This window comes from Haliotis cracherodii, unplaced genomic scaffold, assembly GCF_022045235.1.
Source record: "Haliotis cracherodii isolate W230 unplaced genomic scaffold, xgHalCrac1.p SCAF_7, whole genome shotgun sequence".
Lineage (NCBI taxonomy): Eukaryota > Metazoa > Mollusca > Gastropoda > Lepetellida > Haliotidae > Haliotis > Haliotis cracherodii.
In genome coordinates, this window is record NW_027266330.1 from 7156446 (window position 1) to 7180989 (window position 24544).

Sequence of the window (24544 nt, forward strand, 5' to 3'; positions counted from 1 at the left end):
TAAGATGTCTACAGGAAATAAATTATCTTAATTTACTGTCTACATGGAAATAGGTAAGATGTCTACAGGAAATAAATTATCTTAATTTACTGTCTACATGGAAATAGGTAAGATGTCTACAGGAAATAAATTATCTTAATTTACTGTCTGCATGGAAATAGGTAAGATGTCTACAGGAAATAAATTATCTTAATTTACTGTCTGCATGGAAATAGGTAAGATGTCTACAGGAAATAAATTATCTTAATTTACTGTCTGCATGGAAATAGGTAAGATGTCTACAGGAAATAAATTATCTTAATTTACTGTCTGCATGGAAATAGGTAAGATGTCTACAGGAAATAAATTATCTTAATTTACTGTCTGCATGGAAATAGGTAAGATGTCTACAGGAAATAAATTATCTTAATTTACTGTCTACATGGAAATAGGTAAGATGTCTACAGGAAATAAATTATCTTAATTTACTGTCTACATGGAAATAGGTAAGATGTCTACAGGAAATAAATTATCTTAATTTACTGTCTGCATGGAAATAGGTAAGATGTCTACAGGAAATAAATTATCTTAATTTACTGTCTGCATGGAAATTGAAATGCATGAACACAAACCTCGTGTGTTCAACTAGATGTGTAACTGCAAAAGTTTAACGATCACATAAGGCAAAAGAGTCATTGGTTGAACCACAGGCCTAAACGATGTTCCCGAGGCAAGAGCGTCCACTAGCCTTTTGATCATAGTCTTGTTTGATATAGGATAGTGGACACGCTTGCCTCGGGAAGATGGGCCTCAACATAAACTGAAAATTGTCAAAACGGGTTTTCTACTCGTTTCAAGTTACAATGACAATGAAATATTGATATATATATATATATATATATATATATATATATATATATATATATATATATATATAAAATCAATATATATATATATATATATAAAATCAATATATATATATATCTATATATATATATATATATATATATATATATATGTATATATTTCGACTTAATAGAAGAAATCCTCACTTCAAAGTCGTCGGTAATTTACATTATTTGATTTGTTTGCGTGTTTCCCACAGTATCTTTATATTATCATTACTACAACTATGAAACGAGTGATTCAGTTCGTTCCTAAACGTTATCAAACAAACAAATGTGTGAAATCGCTACCATTTCTGGGATACACGTGTTCTACTGTAATAGTAGTTATGATCGTTCTGACATTCTTTATTAAGTTTTGTTTTTATTTTACTGGGAATTATATGTTTACCGTGAAATTTAACACATCTAAAAAAAATTAGTGATCGCAATGCCGAAATCAAACGGAAAATGGCGAACTATCACGAATGTGTGACATTTTACGACATCTCCAAATATGCCTTATTTGGACTTTCGTTACTCATGAGCCAACATTAGGGGCTAAATGGCTAAATGTGAAACGTAAAATTGACTTGAATCGAAATACAACATTGACTAACGTATGTCCCAAAGATTCAGATCGAATGACGATATATGATATTTAAAAGGTCCTTTGTAAAAGAGAATTTCATTGGTTCAAATGCCTCATAAATATTAATGAATAACCTTGACACGGCCAGAAATCCAATAGTAAAGCTAAATATTTCATATATTCGTATGCAGATATATTGATCAGTATTTATTCACTACAGTGTCTAAATGTTTTGTGCAAGTATCCGTTACAGAAGTCATAGGGTGGTTTTCTTACTGCCGAAGCAGTGACGTAAACTAACCAATCAGCGAAGCCGTAACAAATGGACACTACGACTTCCTGTCAGTACCACAACAAAAAGAGATTGAATGAAGATTATAACCGAAGTCGCGTGAAGATGAGCAGATTTAAAGCGTTTCTGTGCAGGGGCCTCCGCTTTAATTTCTTGCATATCAGAGGTGGAGTTCTAGAGAGTGCAACATACTCCTAGACAGTTCTCTAAACGCCAAACAAGTGTCTTGTCAGACATCTCTTCAAGTGTCCCAATTTCGTCTTATGAATCAAGTTACTCTCTTGTTCCAGCTGATCGTGTATATCTTCATGATTTCTTGCCCAGAGAGACAAAATACGAAGTTTTATTCTGTTTGTAATTTCATGACGAACTTAATCGCACCATAGACAACATATATATTTGTCACAGAGTGTGAAACACAAGCCTAAATCCATGATGGAGGTAGATCACGACCCACAGGCAAACTCGTCAGCCATGCCTGGGGTTGGAACATTGAAAAGGTCAAACAGTGCGCCAATGATTAATGCGCTCCTTCCTACTTCGAATGCAGAAACAAGGTAGATGCATTTATCATGCACAAATGTGTAACAGTAATTCAAACAGGAAATGTGACTGTATGAGTGTCAGAGCTATGAATGAGTGACCAGCATGGTACATTTGTTAAGTATTTTATTGCAGTTTTTTAAGCCAACACGTTACTGCTGTACAAGATAATAAAATCAGTATTAAACTATGTATTAATAGACAGAATGTTTAGGAACATACATTGTTGAAAAAATTTGAAAATTAATTTCATATGAAAATCATGATTTGCTGCTGAAAATAAGGCTCTGTTTCCATGACACGTTTTAAATAATATGCTGCTTTGCAATGGTATTCTGCATTAAAAAAATAAACTTGTGTCACATTTAAATATGCCTATTACCCTAAACCCCCCACCCCCAGATTGGTTTGCAGAGTATCTATACATCGCCATTTGTAGGCCTATATGAAAAATAAGAATGATAGATTTATAAGCACACTAAGTATGTTATCCTGATATATATATAACGAAGTTCAGGAAAACTCACATGTAGCAAACTGCATGTAGCGAAGTATTATTATGTTCATTTCATTTTTTTTAATCATCCCATGAGTCTGAAATCAATATGCACATTTTATGTTTTTAAGAAGTTTAAACACGTTCTATTCCTTGCTGTATAAGGTAATTACTGCAATTCTCTCCCATGCCCAAAGGGAAGTAACTCAGTGTGCATGAACTGGAGTAGCCTCAGCAGACCATGTTCTGTAAATAGAGGAACCACCTCTGGGGCCTGGTTGATAGTCTCTGTTCGGAGAGCAGAAGGTTAGGTTAGATCATTGGCAGTGTCATACTAATAGACAGTAAAATATTAACTTGTTACACAGCCTGGCGCTCGGTATTAGGGGGCTAAAAGAACGACTGGTCGGCTCGGATGCCGTACGCTGTGTCGGAGTGGGGTATCCTTGTTAAACTGTGGCATGGTATCTCATCAGGGTAGCACGATAAAACCATAAGCCAGGTACTTAACTAGTACATGTGGCCACACATGCATGCACATTGCTAAGTAAGTGTAATGATCTTGACTAGGACGTTAAACCACATTTACTGGTGTATGGGAATGTTTGTATAAACAGGAATGTGATGTCAAAATTTCTTTTGTATTCATAATCATTAGTGGTCGGACAAGACACAAGTGCTTCAGTAGATCTCCATTTTTTACTTCCCAATACACGTATCGATCAACACAAGTAAACAATATTGATTCTTACTTTCAATAATTCTTATGCCAAACAAACATCCATTAGTTGTGAAAGCGTAAATATTTTCATCCATTGTGTAATAATTGATATTCCCAACTGTAAGTCATCAATGTGGCAGGTATTTAGCCATCCTGTCTGGTAGGGCTGTGTATTGACCTGGATTTTGTATTGCGATATATTGCCATACTTTAAACTGTATTGCGATACGTATTGCAATATATTGCCAATTAACATTTTGTATCCCAGCAACGATCAAGGGAGATAATAAGGTCACATGGAAGCGCGAGCTCCTTCCCAGCGAGTGACACCTTCGTATACTCTCAGTATAGAGAGATCCGTGGAGTGGCTATCGCTGTGAGGAGCTTGATAGTCGCGATGTGTACATGCTAATTGATATAAAGATCGTCAAGGGAAAGTTGTATCAGAAAGATACTATTTTCCATCTCCATATCGATTAGGAACACATAGATATACTTATATATATTTGCCCAAATATATCGCTACATTTACAAAAGTATCGCAATACGTATTGCTGAACATTTGCTCCACAATAACGGTGTACTGGTAATAACGCACACCCTATCTGTCTAGATGAAAAATATTGTGTAAGTTCGACAGAAAGGAGCACATGCAAGTAACGTGATACGTTTTGGATTGTGAGCAAGGTATCATGATACGTATCAGATTGTGAGCATGGTGTCGTGATACGTATCAGATTGTGAGCATGGTGTCGTGATACGTATCAGATTGTGAGCATGGTATAATGATACGTATCAGATTGTGAGCATGGTGTCGTGATACGTATCAGATTGTGAGCATGGTATTGTGATACGTATCAGATTGTGAGCATGGTGTCGTGATAGGTATCAGATTGTGAGCATGGTATTGTGATACGTATCAGATTGTGAGCATGGTATTGTGATACGTATTAGATTGTGAGCATGGTATTGTGATACGTATCAGATTGTGAGCATGGTGTCGTGATACGTATCAGATTGTGAGCATGGTGTCGTGATACGTATCAGATTGTGAGCATGGTATAATGATACGTAACAGATTGTGAGCATGGTGTCGTGATACGTATCAGATTGTGAACATGGTGTCATGATATGTATCAGATTGGGAACATGTTTCTAGGTTTTTCAGCACCATACCCGTGCCAAAGTGGTAACTGTCTGCGATGTGCATCACTTCGGGCTTTCCCCCTACATTAAGCTGGACCCGTGAAGATTCCAGGGTACTATAGGTCTTAAGTAACCCATACTTGCCGTAAAAGGCGACTATGCTTGTCGTAAGAGGCAACTAACGGGATCGGGTGGTCATGCTCGCTGACTTGTTGATACATGTCATCGATCCCAATTGCATGGATCGATGCTCATGATTTCAATTACTGGATTGTCTGGTCCAGACTCGATTATTTACAGACCGCCGTCATATAGCTGAAATATTGCTGAGTGCGGCGTTAAACAACAAACCAACCCACATTAAACTGACACGCCGTGATTTAACTGGAATGCAGTTCAAAGTGGCATTAAACCCAACTCACTCACTCTGCATGTAACTCATCACCATCATGATCTTCATCATTGTTACTTTCTGCTGCAGCACTTCCACATTCAAGTCAACAGAATCATCAAGGATTCGGCGGTTCAGTTCCAGCAACATGTCCCTGTCGTCCTTATCGGTGAGTAGATCAGGTCATTGAGGCTTAAAAACTAAATAAAAGAATGGTTCTCAGGCTATGGTTATTTTTAAAATAAAGTGTGGGCGGGCGGTTTGTTTGTTTTCTTTTTTTTGAGGGGTTGTTCAAACTAGTATGTAACCAAATAAACAGTTGTGACCAGTCAACATAGGAAAGGCTTCCCTACGTAAATGTATTCCTTGATGAATAAAATACTGAAATACAGCATTTGACTACCGTTGGAATATTAGTTATACTTTTGGGTGATGGTCCGCCCTAAGTCTTTCAATACACTTGTACGTACTGGACACACATTTCTGAGTTGTGTAAAACCCTGTCAATGTTTAGTCACTTCGGAATTTAGGAAAATAAGAACAGTAAAAGAAATCTTAATTTTACGCAAAACAACAATATTTCCCTTGCTAAGAGCACTTTGTTTGGAATCCTAGATAAATGTTTGCTTCATATATTTCATCATGTCAGATATCCAAAACATGTAAATACTAGAAAGAAGTATGGCTAGTCAGCAGCCATATAAATATGTTTGACAATTTTCATATGAATTTGAGACATGCTTCAATAACTCTAAAATTTGTCTTTTCAACTGGGCCAAAATAGACCCATCTTCCCGAGGCAAGAGAGTTAACTGACTTTTAAAGTCCAGTTTCCACCCTTGCCGAACTAGGCTGGAATTACTGGGCTCGATCGAGCGCCACCAGTGGCTATTACCAGTTATGTTCCATCTAAGCCTCTCCTATGGACCAATCAGATTCCACCTCTTGTGTCTCTTGCGTTTGCTTCACACAAAATGGTGGCGCTGAGTCAGGACAATCTGATCAATGATCAAGATCTATATTGTGATAAAACGGGTCTTACATCGCTAAATGCATCAAATCACGTGAGCACCTTGATTAAAAATGTGAAAAGGTTTGGAAAATATCTGCTGACTACGAGTTGGTGGTGCACATGCTTTGCAAATCCTGCAATCGACCGAAATGTGCACGACAGTTTACGAACCGGATTTCGATTTCGTTGCGCGTTTTTGATTGGACTATGCATAGACTCGTTAGTCCAGCCAAAATATAACTCCATAATACCAGCCTACTTCGGCAAGGGTGGAAACTGCACTTTTATAGTCAGTTAACTCTCTTGCCTTGGGGAGATGAAATAGACCCTGATGCTTCTTCGTCTCTTTGTTCATGTATTTATGTTGTTTCAGACACCTTTGAGAGTCCCCGATCGGATAAATCAGATCAAGATTGAGGAGAGTCATATACCTGACCGAGAAGCTGCTCATGAGAGGTGGGTAGGAGAAAAAGCAAAAATAATTTTACTTAACTAAGAGTCACCAGCCAACTTCTTGTTACCCTGCCTGGCGCTCGTTATTAAGGGGCTTTAACATGGACTGGTCTGCTTGGAGTAAGTGTGATGTGTCCTTGTTGAGTATCCATGTTAAACTGTGGCATGGTATCTCGGTGTGCTAGCACTATAACACCGCCATTAGTTTGGACTAGTACAATCAGCTACCCGTGAAGGTCCGGGGTAGAATAGGTCTTCAGCAACCCATGCTTGTCTCTCCCGTGAAGGTCCAGGGTAGAACAGGTCTTCAGCAACCCATGCTTGTCTCTCCCGTGAAGATCCGGGGTAGAATAGGTCTTCAGCAACCCATGCTTGTCTCTCCCGTGAAGGTCTGGGGTAGAATAGGTCTTCAGCAACCCATGCTTGTCTCTCCCGTGAAGATCCGGGGTAGAATAGGTCTTCAGCAACCCATGCTTGTCTCTCCCGTGAAGGTCCGGGGTAGAATAGGTCTTCAGCAACCCATGCTTGTCTCTCCCGTGAAGATCCAGGGTAGAATAGGTCTTCAGCAACCCATGCTTGCTGTAAGGGGCGACTCTGCTTGTCGTAAGAGGCGACTAACAGGATCGGGTGGTCAGACTTGATGACTTGGTTGATGCATGTCATCACATCCAAATTGAGTGGATCGATGCTCATGATGCCAGTCACTGGATTGTCTGGTCCATACTTCATTATTTACAGACAGCCGTCATATAGCTGGAATATTGTTGAGTGTGGCGTTAAACAACAAACAAAGAACAAGCAGCCACACACTCACACATGCATGGATGTTGCTATATGAGTGCAATACAATGTTAACCCAATTTCACCTCACCCTCTTCTATGATCATTATTTGGATTATTTAGTGGTAATAGTGAATGGTACAAAGTAATTCACTTTCAGTTATGTGTAGATAACCATAATCAATGTTTGTCCTACATCTGTATTCTGATTTATTCCAGGGAAATGAGGAACCAAATGCAGATCTCAACATCTTGGGATGGATTCAATTTGGTATGTCCATCAAATGTGAGCCTAAAACATATTCTCATCATTCTTCAGTTGTCTTTGAACCAATATTGAAATACCCTCTGGGGATTTGACTGCAGGATTGCTCGGAGAATGAAATAACTGGTAATTTTTCTGTCGGACTGCATGAAATTTTCCTCCACCTACACGACTGTCTGGCAGAAAATTTTAAGACTACTTACAAATTCAGTTTTATTCCTATTTATTATAGCCATCATCTGGACTGTCTGTCAATACGCCTGTCTGTATTTTATTTACGGAGCCTAACTTGAAAACCTTGAAAGAATTTTCATCCAAACTTGATACATGCATTCACCAGGGGCTGAAGTGGTGCCTTTTGCTATTGTAGTGGCCGACCAGGTCAATTTGTCATCTTCTGTTATATTCAAGTAGTGTTGAGCATTATTTCAACTTAGTCAAGACTCGATTTGTGTCATATTTTCTGCAATGTTTCAATATTTATAAAGCGGGCAGGTAACTTGAAAGATGGGCAGGCACCCCTTATCCGTCACCTGCCCTTCTGTCTTGTGGGTAGGGGTGTCACGATAAATCGAAATATCGATATATTGCCATTGGCAAGCACTTTTAAGTCAATAAATCGATTGTTAAATCAGTTTCTGATCAATAGTACCTATTTCAGTTAGGAATATTGATAGTTTCTATTGTATTTACCATATCAATAAAATACATGCGATGCTGTTCAAATTTGTTTTTCTTTTGATCATGAGTGGTAGTAATTTACACATAGTAATGTGGAAGTTTCTTTTTCTTAAATTATTAGGGTAAAGAAAAAACAAATCAGTCATATCTCAAACTTTACTTTTTATTTGTTGTTATGGTTATCACATTCAAAGGAAACTTCAGTTCCAAGGTTTAATTCAACTCTAAAATCCATCTAAAATGATACACTGAAAACTATCTATATTTATCGCAAAAGTTGCTAGCAATATCAATAGTTATCGCAATAGTTTCTTTCACTATCAATAGTTATCGCAATAGTGATTTCCAGTACCGATAGTCAACCCTACTTGTGGGCTTTTAAAATGATTTCAAACACTGGGATTGCTAAAGCCATCATTAAACGATCCTCACAGTGTGTCTCGGGTGCCACAGTTGGGTCACGGGTTGGAAACACCAGATTCAGCCCTGATTTGTTTCTAGGTTTGTCAGCACCATACCAGTGCTTGCGAGTTTCATCAAAGTGGTAAAAGTCTGAGACCTGCATCACTTCAAGCTTTCCTCCCACAAGAAACTGACACGCCGTGATAAAACTGAAATACAGTTCAATGTGATGATAAGCCGAACATGCTCACACTTGCCTGAATGGTCTTCAGCATCCCATGCTTGCTTAAAAGGCGACTAACAGGATCGGGTGGTCAGACTTGCTGACTTGGTTGATGCATGTCATCGTAACCCAATTGATTGGATCTATGTTCATGTCAATCACTGGATTGTCTGGTCCAGACTCAATTATTTACAGACCGCCATCATATAGCTGCAATATTGCTGAGTGTGGCATTAGAAAAACAAACAAATCTTGAATCTGGCAAGGGCATCGCATAACAAGACAAATCCACAGTTATGTTTTAAAGCATTATCTGATTTCTAAGTGTGCTGCTAAATCACTGTGAACTTCTCCGTGCCACTGACACATTACTATGAGGAGTTTCACGACATGAGCTGGGAAACTTGTAACATGGGCATTGTCACTGACACATTACTATGAGGAGTTTCACGACATGAGCTGGGAAACTTGTAACATGGGCATTGTCACTGACACATTACTATGAGGAGTTTCACGACCTGAGCTGGGAAACTTGTAACATGGGCATTGTCACTGACACATTACTATGAGGAGTTTCACGACATGAGCTGGGAAACTTGTAACATGGGCATTGTCACTGACACATTACTATGAGGAGTTTCACGACATGAGCTGGGAAACTTGTAACATGGGCATTGTCACTGACACATTACTATGAGGAGTTTCACGACATGAGCTGGGAAACTTGTAACTTGGGCATTGTCACTGACACATTACTATGAGGAGTTTCACGACCTGAGCTGGGAAACTTGTAACATGGGCATTGTCACTGACACATTACTATGAGGAGTTTCACGACATGAGCTGGGAAACTTGTAACATGGGCATTGTCACTGACACATTACTATGAGGAGTTTCACGACATGAGCTGGGAAACTTGTAACATGGGCATTGCCACTGACACATTACTATGAGGAGTTTCACGACCTGAGCTGGGAAACTTGTAACATGGGCATTGTCACTGACACATTACTATGAGGAGTTTCACGACATGAGCTGGGAAACTTGTAACTTGGGCATTGTCACTGACACATTACTATGAGGAGTTTCACGACATGAGCTGGGAAACTTGTAACATGGGCATTGTCACTGACACATTACTATGAGGAGTTTCACGACATGAGCTGGGAAACTTGTAACTTGGGCATTGTCACTGACACATTACTATGAGGAGTTTCACGACCTGAGCTGGGAAACTTGTAACATGGGCATTGTCACTGACACATTACTATGAGGAGTTTCACGACCTGAGCTGGGAAACTTGTAACATGGGCATTGTCACTGACACATTACTATGAGGAGTTTCACGACCTGAGCTGGGAAACTTGTAACATGGGCATTGTCACTGACACATTACTATGAGGAGTTTCACGACCTGAGCTGGGAAACTTGTAACTTGGGCATTGTCACTGACATGCAGAGCTCCAGATAAGCAGCATATCTGCGTGAAATATGCATCAGAAATGCAGAAATACGCAGTAAAATAAAATCCAAGCGTATCAAATACGCAACGAACATAAAAGATACGCTACAAAAATAAAACTTGTGCGTATCATCAAAATATTGTGAAGTAACCCTGCGTATTCGATCAGCAAATCGGCAACTTATTTTGAAATTATAAACTGGCATTCCGTCAACCTTGCCAAACTCCACGATGACAGTTACATCATGATCATTTGCCATCACACTTTCTTGTGGAAGTATCGCGGTATTTTTGAGTCCTATGAAGCTCTCGAACCCACACGACACCAGTTTGCAGGGACTAGATGAAGAGTGTTTTTAAATATTTAACTAAAATACCCACATGTGTAAAAACTAGTGGGTAACAGAAATTTGAATACCCAGATAGAATAGTCTGAATTACTGATACCCAATGATTTTTAAATCCATGGGTAAAATACTCACAACACCCAAAGCTTATCTGGAGCTCTGGGTGCCGTTGTACAAAACAACCTTGGCACTATGACTGTCTATGTTAAGGTATAGGGGTTACAGTTACCTTAGCGCTAAGATCACTTTGTACATCGGCTCCCTAGACATTAGCTAAAGACTTGGGGCAGCATATCGGCCTCTGAACAGGTCCAGGTATAACAGTCCTCCTGTATGTGTTTCAGGTGGAGGGTGAGATGTTAGCGGAGCAGACTCAGCGACGCCCACGCTCGTTCAGCGAGTCCCTCCACATCATGACATCACCTAGTCTACTCTGTGGGTCCCCCTCGCCCACCAGACTTGGGAAGGTAGTTCTTTGTTTCTTTGTATGTGTGTTTTTCGTTGTTTATCGGTGAACTCATCGGTATTCCAGTTATATGATGGCGTTCTGTACATAATTGAGTCTGAACCGAGAAATTCATTGATTGCAGGGCTCGGAAAACAAACTTAGACAGTCAGTCTGAATGAAACATAATAAACAAAGTATAATTAACTTTGATTGGATAAGGGCAGGTTGCACTTGTGATATCAGCCAATCAGAAGCATGGAAACATAAGTCCTCGCCTAGTTACACAAGTACTGACAAGTAGCATTATCAACTTCTCGGATAATGAATTTGAGATTCAAGTCATCAGCTTGGAAAAAATGAATATTTCTGTGTTTAACAAAGCCGTTGTGAGGACTGTGTGTGTACTGAATCAACTGACCGGAATATCAGACACTAAGTTCATTAGTCAAAGTTGTGTTGGCACTTGAGACCTGTCCAAGTTTTTAGATAAATATCATTTTTACTTTCTTGAAAGTGTGAAAACAGTTTTTCTTGTTGGTTAACAATTTGAGTTCTTATCGTGTTGAAGTACAGTTTGATATGAACTGGGCAGTGTGAGCTGTTCATTTTTGACAGCTAACTTGAGTTGAATGAAAATATCAAAATGTATAAGTTTTTTTTTTTTCAGCAATGCTTCTCTCCATCAATGCAGATTCCGATACGGAACCACTCGTTTACACCCTCACCTAGTCCAAGTCCTACAAGAAAGTCATTTATGAGGTATGTCTACGTTAACATGGTTAATGTGTGGAGTGGGGGCACGGGTGGCTCTGTCGTCTAAGGCGCCGTGATTTGCTGTGGTCCCTTGGGCACGCCAGAAACCTATGATTGTGGGTTCGAATCCCGGTTCGCCCCGAATATGTTTCTAGGTTTGTCAGCACCATACCCGTGCTCGTGGGTTTCACTGAAGTGGTAAACGTCTGAGACCTACATCACTTCGGGCTTTCCTCCCACATTAAGCTGACACGCCGCGATATAACTGGAATACTGTTAAAAGCGGTGTTAATCCCAACTCACTCACTCACTCACTCACTAATGTGTGGAGTGGCAGCTTTGGGTCACGCATACCGGTTACCCCTCCACATTATTATTCTTCCTCATCTACACATGTCGGTGTTCAATGTTAAACAGGAAGTCAAGGATGTAAAATGTTTAAGGTTTAGGGGCTCCTGGACAGGCCTTGATTTAGCTATATAAAACATGCACCAGTGCAACTTGTTCTTGAATAGTGCAGCCTCATACAGTCAAGTCTTGTTAATCCGACACTTGTTAATCCGACAGTCAGCTTTATCCGACACTAATGATGGGAACCAGTTTAATCAATGCTATTTACATCTGTTTATCCAACAGTCTCACACTCTGACTCTGACACAGCTCATTTGCAATGAATTACCGAAATCATTCACTAATCAGTCTCATTAATCCGACACAGTGATCAGCGTACTCCATGGTTATCTGCCCGTCAGTACACAGCTCATGTTTTGATGCGAGACAAGTCAGCTTGAAGCTGCATATTACAACGTCTGCAGAGATAAACTTTGCTTAACAATTAATGCTTTAAATAATGAAAAATGGATTATTCACATGCTTAGATTACCTCTTTCTCATTAAAATCAGATACAAGTTTTCGCTATCGCCGAGGACATCCTATTACAGGTCATGTCAGAAGAACCTCTCGCAAACTATGACCGACGAACGTTGGTACTACTTAATTTTGTTTATCCGACATTCTCATTAATCCAACATAATCATAAGCAACCAGCCATGTCGGATTAACAGTGTTCATATTTTCACAGCTCATGTTTTGATGCGAGACGAGTCGGCTGGAAGCTGCATATTACAACAGCTGCAGAGATGCACTTGCTTAACAATAAGCAATTAATGCTTGCATTCAACTAAACAGGATAAATCACATGCTTAGATTAACTCAATCTCATTAAAATCAGATACAAGTTTTCGATACCACTGAAGATATCCCATTACAGGTCACTTTAGAACAACCTTTTTGTGAACTTTGACCAAACAATGAAATGACAAACAGGAAATTGACATTAGCCACTAAGAAAGCTGCTTTCTTGAGCTTTGCGACACCAGTTTCAAACTGGCGACTTCCATTCCAGACTATGCTTTTTAAGGTATTTTAAATCAGTCGTACAGTCTGTCACAGTTGTTTTGTGTTAAGCTTCAGATGTTGCATGTTTAGAAAACATATTCCGCTAACAGTGTAACATAACATTATGAATATTTCATTTTTCATTTGTTTGTTACAAGGTGTTTGTATCGTAATCTATCTAGAAATCTAGGACGCCTAAGGGACAGAACTCGGTTCAAAGTTTGGTGCCCCAAACAATTTGACTGAACTTGTCCACTCGGCAATATCCTTGTTTGTTTGTTTGTTTGTTTGTTTGTTTGTTTGTTTGTTTGTTTGTTTGTTTGTTTGTTTGTTGTTTAACACCACATTCAGCGATATTCCCATCAGGTACTCTATTACAAGATGTAACCAAACAGTTCTGTTTTACAGGAGCCTGAGTCCCATTGCTGTACGACCGAGTCCACTAGGGAAACGCAAACGTGAGTATCTCGAGTTTTGTAAGGAACAGGAGCTCTCTAACCAAAACACAGACTCCACATTTCTAATGCCATGTATATCACTGAGAGGCTGTCTACTGGCATGTATATATCACCTATACAGATACATGTATATCACTGACAGGCTGTCTACTGGCATGTATATATCACCTATACAGATACATGTATATCACTGAGAGGCTGTCTACTGGCATGTATATATCACCTATACAGATACATGTATATCACTGACAGGCTGTCCACTGCCATGTATATATCACCTATACACATACATGTATATCACTGACAGGCTGTCTACTGGCATGTATATATCACCCATACAGATACAAGTATATCACTGACAGGCTGTCTACTGCCATGTATATATCACCTATACACATACATGTACATCACTGACAGGCTGTCTTCTGCCATGTATATATCACCTATACAGATACATGTATATCACTGACAGGCTGTCTACGGCCATGTATATATCACCTAAACAGATACATGTATATCACTGACAGGCTGTCTACTGCCATGTATATATCACCCATACAGATACATGTATATCACTGACAGACTGTCTACTGCCATGTATATATCACCTATACAGATACATGTATATCACTGACAGGCTGTCTACGGCCATGTATATATCACCTATACAGATACATGTATATCACTGACAGGCTGTCTACTGCCATGTATATATCACCCATACAGATACATGTATATCACTGACAGGCTGTCTACTGCCATGTATATATCACCTATACAGATACATGTTTATCACTGACAGGCTGTCTACTGTCATGTATATATCACCTATACATATACATGTATATCACTGACAGGCTGTCCACTGCCATGTATTTCAGTGGAGTCCGACAACAGCGACAGGTTTGAGTATTTGAGTCCTCCAAAGAAGTTCCACACAGGACCCAGTACACCTGACAGAATCATCCCCCACCCACTAGCACACAGGTGAGTTAGATGCCACACCCACTAGCACACAGGGGAGTCAGGTGCCTTTTATATATCTAAGTCTTGATACCCCTATGCATGCAGTTTCCATATGAATTAATGACAGTCGTTGATGATAACAGTAGTAGGTCACAGTGAATAACTTACAGACTGCAAATTATGGCAATTTATGTCAATAAACTGGACATGTCCTTATATAGAAATTGCATAGAATTCCTAGAGGAATGTCATAAAAACATGTTAGACCGGACGTGTATTATTTCTGGGGGGGTATGGAACTGTAAGGGAAGTGCTGCTTCTATTTTGCATTTTGTGGGTTTTACCTAAAAAAATCAACTAAACATTTGATCATGGTACTGTTCACACTTATCCGCCTACTTTTTATGATACCATTCAGAATTCGGAAATTAATTTGTATTTTCAATAGTCTGCAAAATTATTGACTTGCCATTTTGGTAGTCCACAAAGACGTGTCACTATAAAATGTCACTGAAGTTTACTGCTCAGACATAAGATGCTTTGATTCCGCTTTCTTCCTTTAGCCATTCTTACTCATTAAGTAATTTCAAGTCTTTTTGTCGATGAATGTTGAATCTTTGTTTCATATTTTCATCTAAAACAACTTGTGGTAGCAATCCTATTATATTTGCTTGTTGTTTTCAGCATATCATCTAGTAGCTTAGAAGACCACAGTCCAGAGCAGACAGTTCCGCGCGGGCCCGGGGCCGTGATCGATCAGTCACACCCGTCAAAGACACACATGTTCGGCTTCATGCCTCTCAGAGACTCACACGACATACACATGACAGACTCGGAGGCGTCAGACATCACAGAGTCTGTTGATATATCGGATTCTCCGGCGCCAGTCATGACAAACCATAGCAACCCCAGTGCCACTGGATTTACACCGATAAAACAGACCCACGTTTAACCATGCTACGTTGTCGGCAACACAGACTGTAGGTTTGTTCTCAGCAAGGTTATTTTGAGACATTGTTTTCAAAGACAGATGAAACCTTTTTAGATTAAATTCAACCAAATTTCCACTTTTGTTAAGTTTTTAAAGATATTTTTGTATGTGTGACTTCATTATGTTGAATTGATACTTAATCAATTTGGAAATTTGAAAATTTTATAATTCACTTGGATATTGTTTGAAGTGTCAATGGAGAATGTTGATCTATGTGACTTGAATGAAGCAGTGCTTTGTATTGTTTGTGAGCAAAACAATACAACAAGGTTGTTGGAATCATCAAGTCAGCGTGGTTGAAAAAAGGGAGAGAACTGAATAGTTTACTGATGGCAGCCAGAGTTACCTCCCTTTGAACTTGTTTTGATTTTGCAAGTGCTAAGCCAATTGTTTGTCTTTGTTCTTGATCAGTAATGTAGATGATGCTTATGATGTTTGTTGGTAGTGTTTAACATAAGCAGGGTTGTTTACAAAAGTAAATATGTTTGTAATGTTTATTTAGGTGTTTTCTTCAGATTGGATTTTGTCCCTTGTCAAGGGAAATGCCAAGCTCCTCACGAGGACAACCTGTTCAGGAGCTCTCAATACTATTACTGCTACCAGTCGCTGTGCTCAGAGGGCCACAACCATTGTTAGAAATTGGCACAAGTCATATAGTACTTGCCAAACTGCCCAATAGTTAAGGTATCGTAAGGACTAGTAGAAATTTGCCTTTTTAAAGGGTTTTGCTATATGTTACTATAATGAAATTCTCAGAGACAGACACAAAATCAACACGTCTTTACATTTTGGGTTGGAAGGCAAAATTGGAAACGTCTTGAAATGAAGTGGCACTGGTGACAGCGATAATATCGGGGGAGGAATGATGGTGTCATGTGCTGGAATGGAGCTTGGTAAAATGCATTTTTCACACCCGGACTTCTATTTGTTTTGCATAGGGCTCACTGAGAAGAGATTACTGTATATATCGTGCAATCCTGTCCCATGTCTGTCATGGTCATGGTCTGTGTAAATTTGCTGTAGTTATTATTTCTGTGAAATAGTTCATAACGGATGGATACACACTGAGATATGCACATTGTACAATGATATTTCAGATCAGTGGATAGTGACCCTTGGCCCTTGGATTCTTGTCAGAGATTGAATGTTTTTTGGTCACTGTCTCAAAGCTTACACTTTTTCTTCTGTGAAATAACGAGTGTTGTTATTGTCACAATGCATTTCATGACATCCTTGCTGGAAAAGGGAAAACAAATATTTTGGGGTGTAAAACTTAAGGCAAAATAATATTTTTTTCCAGGATTCAGGGACAAACTGTTTTGTTTGTGTGTAGAAAACCCCCAGAATGTCAAATGATGAATCCTGAATACAATATTAGTTCTAAAATAAATCTATGAAAATTTTACGGGGTACGGGTGGCCCAGTCACCTAAGGCGCTGCAGTTTGCTGTGCAGAGTTGCATCCCTTGGAAGTACCAGAAACCTGTGTTTGAGGAGTCAAATCGGGGTTATCCCTGATTAAGTTTGTCAGCAGTATCACAGTACTCATGGGTTTCACCATGGGTTAAACGTCAGAGACCTGCATCACTGAACCTTTATGGTCGGTTAGGGGTCACGGGTGGCCCAGTCGTCTAAGGTGCCGCGATTCGCTGTGCAGAGTTGCGTCCCTTGGGCACGCCAGAAACCTATGATTGTGGGTTCGAATCTCGGTTCGCCCCGATTATGTTTCTAGGTTTGTCAGCACCATACCCGTGCTCGTGGGTTTCACCGAAGTTGTAAATGTCTGAGACCTGCATCACTTCGGGCTTTCCTCCCACATTAAGCTGACACGCCGCGATATAACTGGAATACTGTTAAAAGCGGCGTTAAACCAAACTCACTCAGTCACTATGGTCGGTTAACTTGGAAGATGTTGTGACAGATTCAGGTACATACTGACCGAATACACTTATACTGTGACAAAACAGCGTTTTATATTTTAGTAGACAAAGAATGAACTTATTTTTGAAAATATAGTTACTTAGCTGGTGTTTCATGATGTCAATGCTGCAAAGGTGCAAGTTTTGAACGGTATTGAAAATATTAACTTTAGTTCTAAACACTATAATTCTGGACTGATACCCTTTAGTCCAGTGTCCAAGGACACGTAACCTCTGTATGTGTAAGCTGAAATGGTGATGAAAGTGTATGTTGAATGTAACCAAAGAAAGATGATGCATGGGTCAAGTTACCATGGTTACCTAACCAGAGTTTTTTATCCGATCTTTTATAAAACTTGAAATAGAAACCTATTACATACCCTTTTAGTCAAAGAAGGAGAATATAATTCAATATGCAAATATTTAATCATGTTATTATTAAATTGAATGCCAATATTTTTGGTAACCATGGTAACAGGACCCAAACACTGTGTTGGTCCCACGCATATATATATATATATATTGAGGTTTGTCAGAAATAAGATAAATATTATTCCATATTTTGCATGTAAATGTATTTACTGTACATAGTGTCGGTACATGCTTGGAGTTGTCTTTGTGATAATGTGTATCAACTCTTTCTCCACTCCAGAATAGGAATGTTTATGAAGTGTCTGTGAGATACCCAGTGCAGCGTGTTGTCTCTTCGGTGGTATCTGTAGACAGAGGGAGGCTTGTCAGTCCCAGCTGCAGTCCGCTGGCATAAACGTCTAAGGAATTTTTTTTGTATATTCTGCAACTTTTGTAATTCTGTTCACAATCCGGCACATTTTTAGGCTTAGTTTTCATGAATTTCATGGGTTTTTTTTATCTCTCTGACTTGTGATAGGCATTTTTCTACTAAACTTGTCCACGGCTAGAACAGCTTATCGAATTGAATCTGGAAATCACTTGTGTAAACATACACACATGCACGTTCGGTAACCAATTGTACAAATGTCAACTTCCCTTCAAAATGAAATCAGGTTAATATTTTCTTTTAACCAGTTCTCAAAACGTAAAATATTTGTAAATTCCTTTTTGTATAAGACAAACAGCTGAAACATATATTCATAAGGATTTATTTAATGCGATGCATAATTCATATTATGTCTCCATTTCAGTAAGTCTGTGAAACTTTTACTCGTTAAAAAACAGCTGTCGACTTGCGTGTATGAAATTTGCAGCAGAAAAAAGGCAAAGTTCTGCACAAAAAGTGATCTATTTTCTGCAAGATAAGTCTGTTTCTGCACCAAATGGGTGTTTCCTCCAAATATTCCGTGAACTCTGAATACAGCAGGGACTAGCTTATGTTTGATACAAAACACACAGTACTTACACCTCATTTCTATTTGTGAGACAGATGGTTTTTCGATAAAAAATATCCAAAACAAGCAAGTGACGTGTTCAACGAAGAGCACTTTATGAACTTTGGTTTAGGAATTTGTAACCAGTAGACCTATTGATTATTATCAACCTGCATTTACTTTTAAAGCTCTGAATTTTATATTTCATATTTTCTCTTCTTTCCTGCAATTGGAACAAGATATTAACTTGACCTGACTTTGGCGTGAATTAGAAATTATCATTCAAAGTTGTTTTTTTTTTCTGAAATTGCAGGAATTATGATGTCTTGAACAGGCTGTTTTTCATGTATATCAACCAAAGAATACTAAATGACTTTTATTGTAGTGATACTTTGATGTTTGTTGTTAGGGTTGGTAAAGATCTCATCAAGAACCTCAGTCATGGGGACCCTGAGTAAATTCAGACACCTCAAATGTGAGGTATTGGGCCAGGCTTACCCATCTGGACACTGAGTACAAGTTAGCTGGTGTGGAATTTTAGAATCTTCTCATTTAGTGATCGCATCCATGATGTTTTGCTTTCTTCATCATCGTACTGACAGTATGATTTGTCACTGCAGGGACAGATATGAACTTGTCTAGGGGGGCCCAGGGCCCATCAAGATGTTAAGATGAAAGGAACAGCTGACCTGCTTCAGCTGCAGAGAAATAAGTGATGTCATTTCATTGGGACTTCATGGTTAGCCAGTTTGGGAGGATAAATGTTGATACATGCTGACATATGTATATACTACTCAAAAGAAGTTGAAGATCATCCAATTCTTTCAGATGACTAGAGTTAATCTGTTTTTCTATGTATGAGTTTCAATTGTGCAAAAGATCCGGGTTAGAATAGTCCCTCCGCAACCCCACAAGCATACTACTGTGCAATATGGTTCTGGATTGTCCTGAAGGAATTCACCTGCTGCTGATGGTGGTTTAGAGATGGCATTTGTCTGTCACTACTGCTGTGTACTTAAATGATAGAGAGGATACACTTCTTGGGCAATGAGATGAAAGATTTGGGTTTTTGTTTTGTTTTTAAAACAACACAACCTTTTTTTTATTAAAGTAATTGATTCAGCAATTATCTTAAAAATGTCAGTAGAGGTCTTTGTTGATTTTTATGTTGAAACTCATATATTTAATTTCAAATCGAACATTTTTGTTGAAAGAATATCTCAATAAGGCTTAAAAAAATAAAAGAATTGGTTCTCAGGCAACGGCTTTTGAAAATATAGTGTGGGCAGGCGGTGTCTTTTTTTTTTGGGGGGGGGAGAGATTTTCAAATTAGTGTGTAACCAAATAAACAATTGTGTACAATCAACCAGGGAAAGGTCCTCCTACATAAATGTATTCCTTGATGAGTAAAATACTGGAATACAGTATTTGACTGCCGTTAGACTTGGAATATTTAAGGATTTTTTAGAAATAAATTTAAATGGATATAAAAACGAACAATGCAGCAGACTTTATGATGATGCAGGCAGTGCCTGACAAGCGAGACTACTATTTTGGTGGGCTACTTCATCAGTTTGTCTTTTAGTCAGTCTAGTCTTCCATCTCATGTCACAATTTAGATTTAGTGGAAGTGTCAAAGATTTGGTTAAATACAGGCTTCACAGGCCATGAAGGAACATGAATCATTAGCTCGGGCTTGAGAAATCTTTCCTGACCAATCCCCTTCTCAAGTGAATTTCCAAACCATGAATATATATTTCATAATTGACATCTATTAAAAGTGTCCTCGAAAACAACTTGTATTAACAAGGATTGTTTGTGACAGTTTGATCTTGTGGGCAAAAATGAGACCTCATCAATCCCTTTCCTTAAGATTGGAATTTGTATTTGAGTTCTAATTCTCATTGAACAGGTGTCTTTTGATCGGAAATTTCTTCTGTATCTTACCTATTCGTGACTGTGTGTAAAGATGGCCCACTGGCAACCCATTCAGAAAACAACCCTAGAATCCAAGATCCAACAGAACCTGGAGTAACCTCCCCTTACGACTTCCCCATCAATTTGCATCACTTTGGGCTTTCCTCCCACATCAAGCTGACACTCCGTGATATAACTGGAATACTGTTAAGCAGTGTTAAACCAACTCACTCACATTCACCCCTCTCTCCCTTCACCCAATATTCATTGGCTAGTTCCTAATTCAACATGACTATTTTGCTGTCAGTCAATATATTGTTGTCAGTTTCATGTTACCATGGTTACTGTTTTGTTAGTCATTGGTAGAAGCTTTAAGTGGATGGACATTTCATCAGATGATTATGAACTTTTGTACTTCCTGTTCTTCGAGCATACAGAAATATATGCTTCCTCCGTACCAAGCAGTGGTACATGTAGGGAGGGTCAGATGGCTCAAGGTTCGATCGAATTGTGTATGCTTCTAATAACTTTGTCACAATCACCATCTTCCTGAGGCAAGGGAGTTAACTGACTATGATAGTCCAGTTTCCACACTTGCCCAACTAGGCTGGACTACTGAGTCTATGCCTTATCCAATACAAATCGCGTATTGAAGTTAACATCCGGTTCGTAAACTGCAGTGCAGATTTCGGTCAAATGCAGGATTTGCAAAGCATGTTTAATGAAGGTGCTCACATGATTTGATGCACTTCGTGAAATAAGACCCGTTTATTACGAAATAGATCTGGATAACGATCAGAACGTCTTCACTGGGCACCACCATTTTGTTTGAAGCAAATGCAAGTGATATGAGAAGTGGAGATCTGATTAGTCAATAGGAGGGACATAGAGGGGACATAACTTGTAATAGCCACTTGTGGCACTACGCTCAAACCCAGAAATTCCAGCATAGTTCGGCAAGGGTGGAAACTGGACCTCTACAGTCCCTTGCCTCGGGAAGATGCACAATCACAGGCACATGATTGCTTTAGTAACTGCAACCAGCCATTTAATATTGTGGGTGAGGTGTGTTGAGGGTGACTGGGGAGTTTTTTGTAGGAAGCAGCATATATCGTTACCCTAATTGCCTCAGGTAGCATGGGGCCCGGTCGTCCAAGGCACTGCAGTGTGCAGAGTTTCGTCCTTTGGCCATGGCAGAAACCAATGACTGTCGGTTCGAATCCCAAATCTCCCCAATTTTGTTTCCAGGTATGTCAGCACCAATAGCCTGCTTGTGGATTTCGCCAAAGTGGTAAACGTCTGAAACCTGCACCACTTCAGGCTTCCCTCCCACATTAAGCCGACACGCCATGATGTAACTGAAATACTATTTAAAAGTGGCTTTAAACCGAACTCATTTACTCATTGCTTCAAAACATTCTCCTCTGAAAAGAGGAGCAAGCAATTCTTTTTGGCCTCACAACAAAAAGAATTCAAGACAAATTTTTGGAAATTGTGATGCAATATTAACTATTTTTTAACCCCAAATCGCAGGAAGAGTATCATAAAGCATAGGTAAAGGGTAAGCATGTGGAAAAGACGGGGGTACTGTTCTCTTCCACATAGCCAGTGTAGCCAGTTCTTGCTGAAACATTGCTGAAATAATTTTTGAGATCACACTCACTCTTCACCTGAAGGGCAGGGGGAGTTTAAAGGGTAAAATGGTCTCTCTTTATGCTGAATATGTCTGTAAGTTGTGGACTCAAGCTATATCAGTGAAGACTGCATTGAGGTTTGTACTGGTAGTTGACATGTTCTTCAAACTTGGCTGCTTGATAACAGTTGAAATCCATCCTGTCTTCATTGAGTCACTTTTCATGTTTTATCTGCATCAATAATTTGCCATGCTTCATGTGTCCTTCAGACTTCTAGAATACCGATTACCTCTGTTACCAGCCTAGTCATGTGATGAAGTGTCCCACAGTCCAGTGTTACAGGAGTCCGATCACTGTCAGTTACATGTATCACATATTTATCATTGATTACTTCTTAACAATAGTTCGTTTTCCAATCATATGAATGTCATCATCTCATGCGGTACTTCCCCATTGCCCCATAGCACCTAAAAGCAACCCTCAGTGCCCCATAGAACCTAACAGCACCCTCAATGCTCCATAGAGCCCAACAGCACCCTCAGTGCTCCATAGAGCCCAACAGCACCCTTCAGTGCCCCATAGCACCCAACAGCACCCTTCAGTGCCCCATAGAGCCCAACAGCATCCTTCAGTGCCCCATAGCACCCAACAGCACCCCTCAGTGCCCCATAGCACCCAACAGCACCCCTCAGTGCTCCTTAGAGCCCAACAGCACCCCTCAGTGCCCCATAGCACCCAACAGCACCCCTCAGTGCTCCTTAGAGCCCAACAGCACCCCTCAGTGACCCATAGCACCCAACAGCACTTTCACTGCTCCACAGCGCCCAACAGCACCCCTCAGTGCCCCATAGCACTCCCAGTGCACCACAGCGCCCACCAGCACCCCTCAGTGCCCCATAGCACCCAACAGCACTCTCAGTGCTCCACAGCGTCCAACAGCACCCCTCAGTGCCCCATAGCACCCAACAGCACTCTCAGTACTCAACAGCATCCAACAGCACCCCACAGTGCCCCTAGCACCCTCATTGCTCAATAGCATCCAACAGCACCCCATATTGCCCCATGTCACACCACAGTGCACCTCAGTGCCCCTCATTACGTCACAGAATCCAATTGTTTCATGTAATGTTTCCGTGCTGTCTGGAATATCTTGACTGCATGGCTTTGCAGTAAATTACGATTTCATTCCTGGTCATTGAGATGTCATTAATTTTACCTGAATAGTCATTTTCCCAACTCTGTACAGTTAGGCAAGAATGATCTGGGACAAGTTGTTTCTCCCATGGTCTAGTTCTGTTACACAAAACAATTGGTCCACAATGAATCGTGGGCTTGTTGGATTTAAATCATGGTGTCTACCCTTTGGAGCATCAAATCTGGTACCGGTAATTAGAAATGGTTGATGCCAAAAATAGGTCTCATTGTTGGACAAACGACCTTGCATGTGCAAGACTAAATACTGACAAAGGATGAGGTATTGTGAGGGGGCTCTTGTTTGGCCCGCAGGCTCTGTTTAATTTAAGATATGTAGGAAACTTTTCCAAATTATCATTCAATTCAATACTTATAGAAGATAGGCTTAAATCTGTTGAAAAGGCTGATTTTTCAAATTTCCCATAACTTATCCATTGCCACTTGTAGTGGGCCGGCCACAGAGGGCCCTTCTCTACCTCGTCCTTGTTTGTATGTTATTCACAGTGTCTGTTCTTGTTTGTCCGGCCACGTAAGGGGTTCGAAAGTCAGGTCGGATCAACAACACTTAGATCAGTGCTGACTGTATTACTAAAGGAGTTTGTATATTTAGCTGATACCAGAAGCATTGCAGACTTAGACTGTATATATTATGTGATATATTTTCCTTGACTTTAATCACACAGATAAATATATTGCAGCAGCTGTTGACGTTATTTATGTGATATGCTCATCTTTTCTATATTCCATCTTTGATGTTGTCATCCAATTAATAGCCCACGACCCCAGTCTGCCACATCCTTATCAACCGTCATCACAGATCCCATCCTGACCCCCCCACCCCCCCACCCCCA

At 39.7% G+C, this 24544-nt stretch overlaps 1 protein-coding gene across 2 annotated transcripts; it reads left to right on the forward strand.

The window, feature by feature from the left end:
* The first annotated feature begins 1808 nt into the window (after positions 1-1808).
* LOC139448005 (P2R1A-PPP2R2A-interacting phosphatase regulator 1-like) lies at positions 1809-20229 on the forward strand. Of its 2 annotated transcripts, none has more exons than XM_071229504.1 (9): positions 1809-2304; positions 5135-5213; positions 6430-6512; positions 7509-7575; positions 11014-11136; positions 11785-11876; positions 13678-13727; positions 14609-14714; positions 15378-20229. In XM_071229504.1, exons 1-9 carry the CDS (start codon positions 2180-2182, stop codon positions 15643-15645), a joined length of 993 nt encoding a protein of 330 aa, XP_071085605.1. In that variant the 5' UTR covers positions 1809-2179; the 3' UTR covers positions 15646-20229. The 2 variants fall into 2 exon arrangements, with proteins under 2 accessions (XP_071085605.1, XP_071085606.1); XM_071229505.1 differs by having other exon boundaries at positions 7509-7560.
* Positions 20230-24544: the final 4315 nt, after the last annotated feature.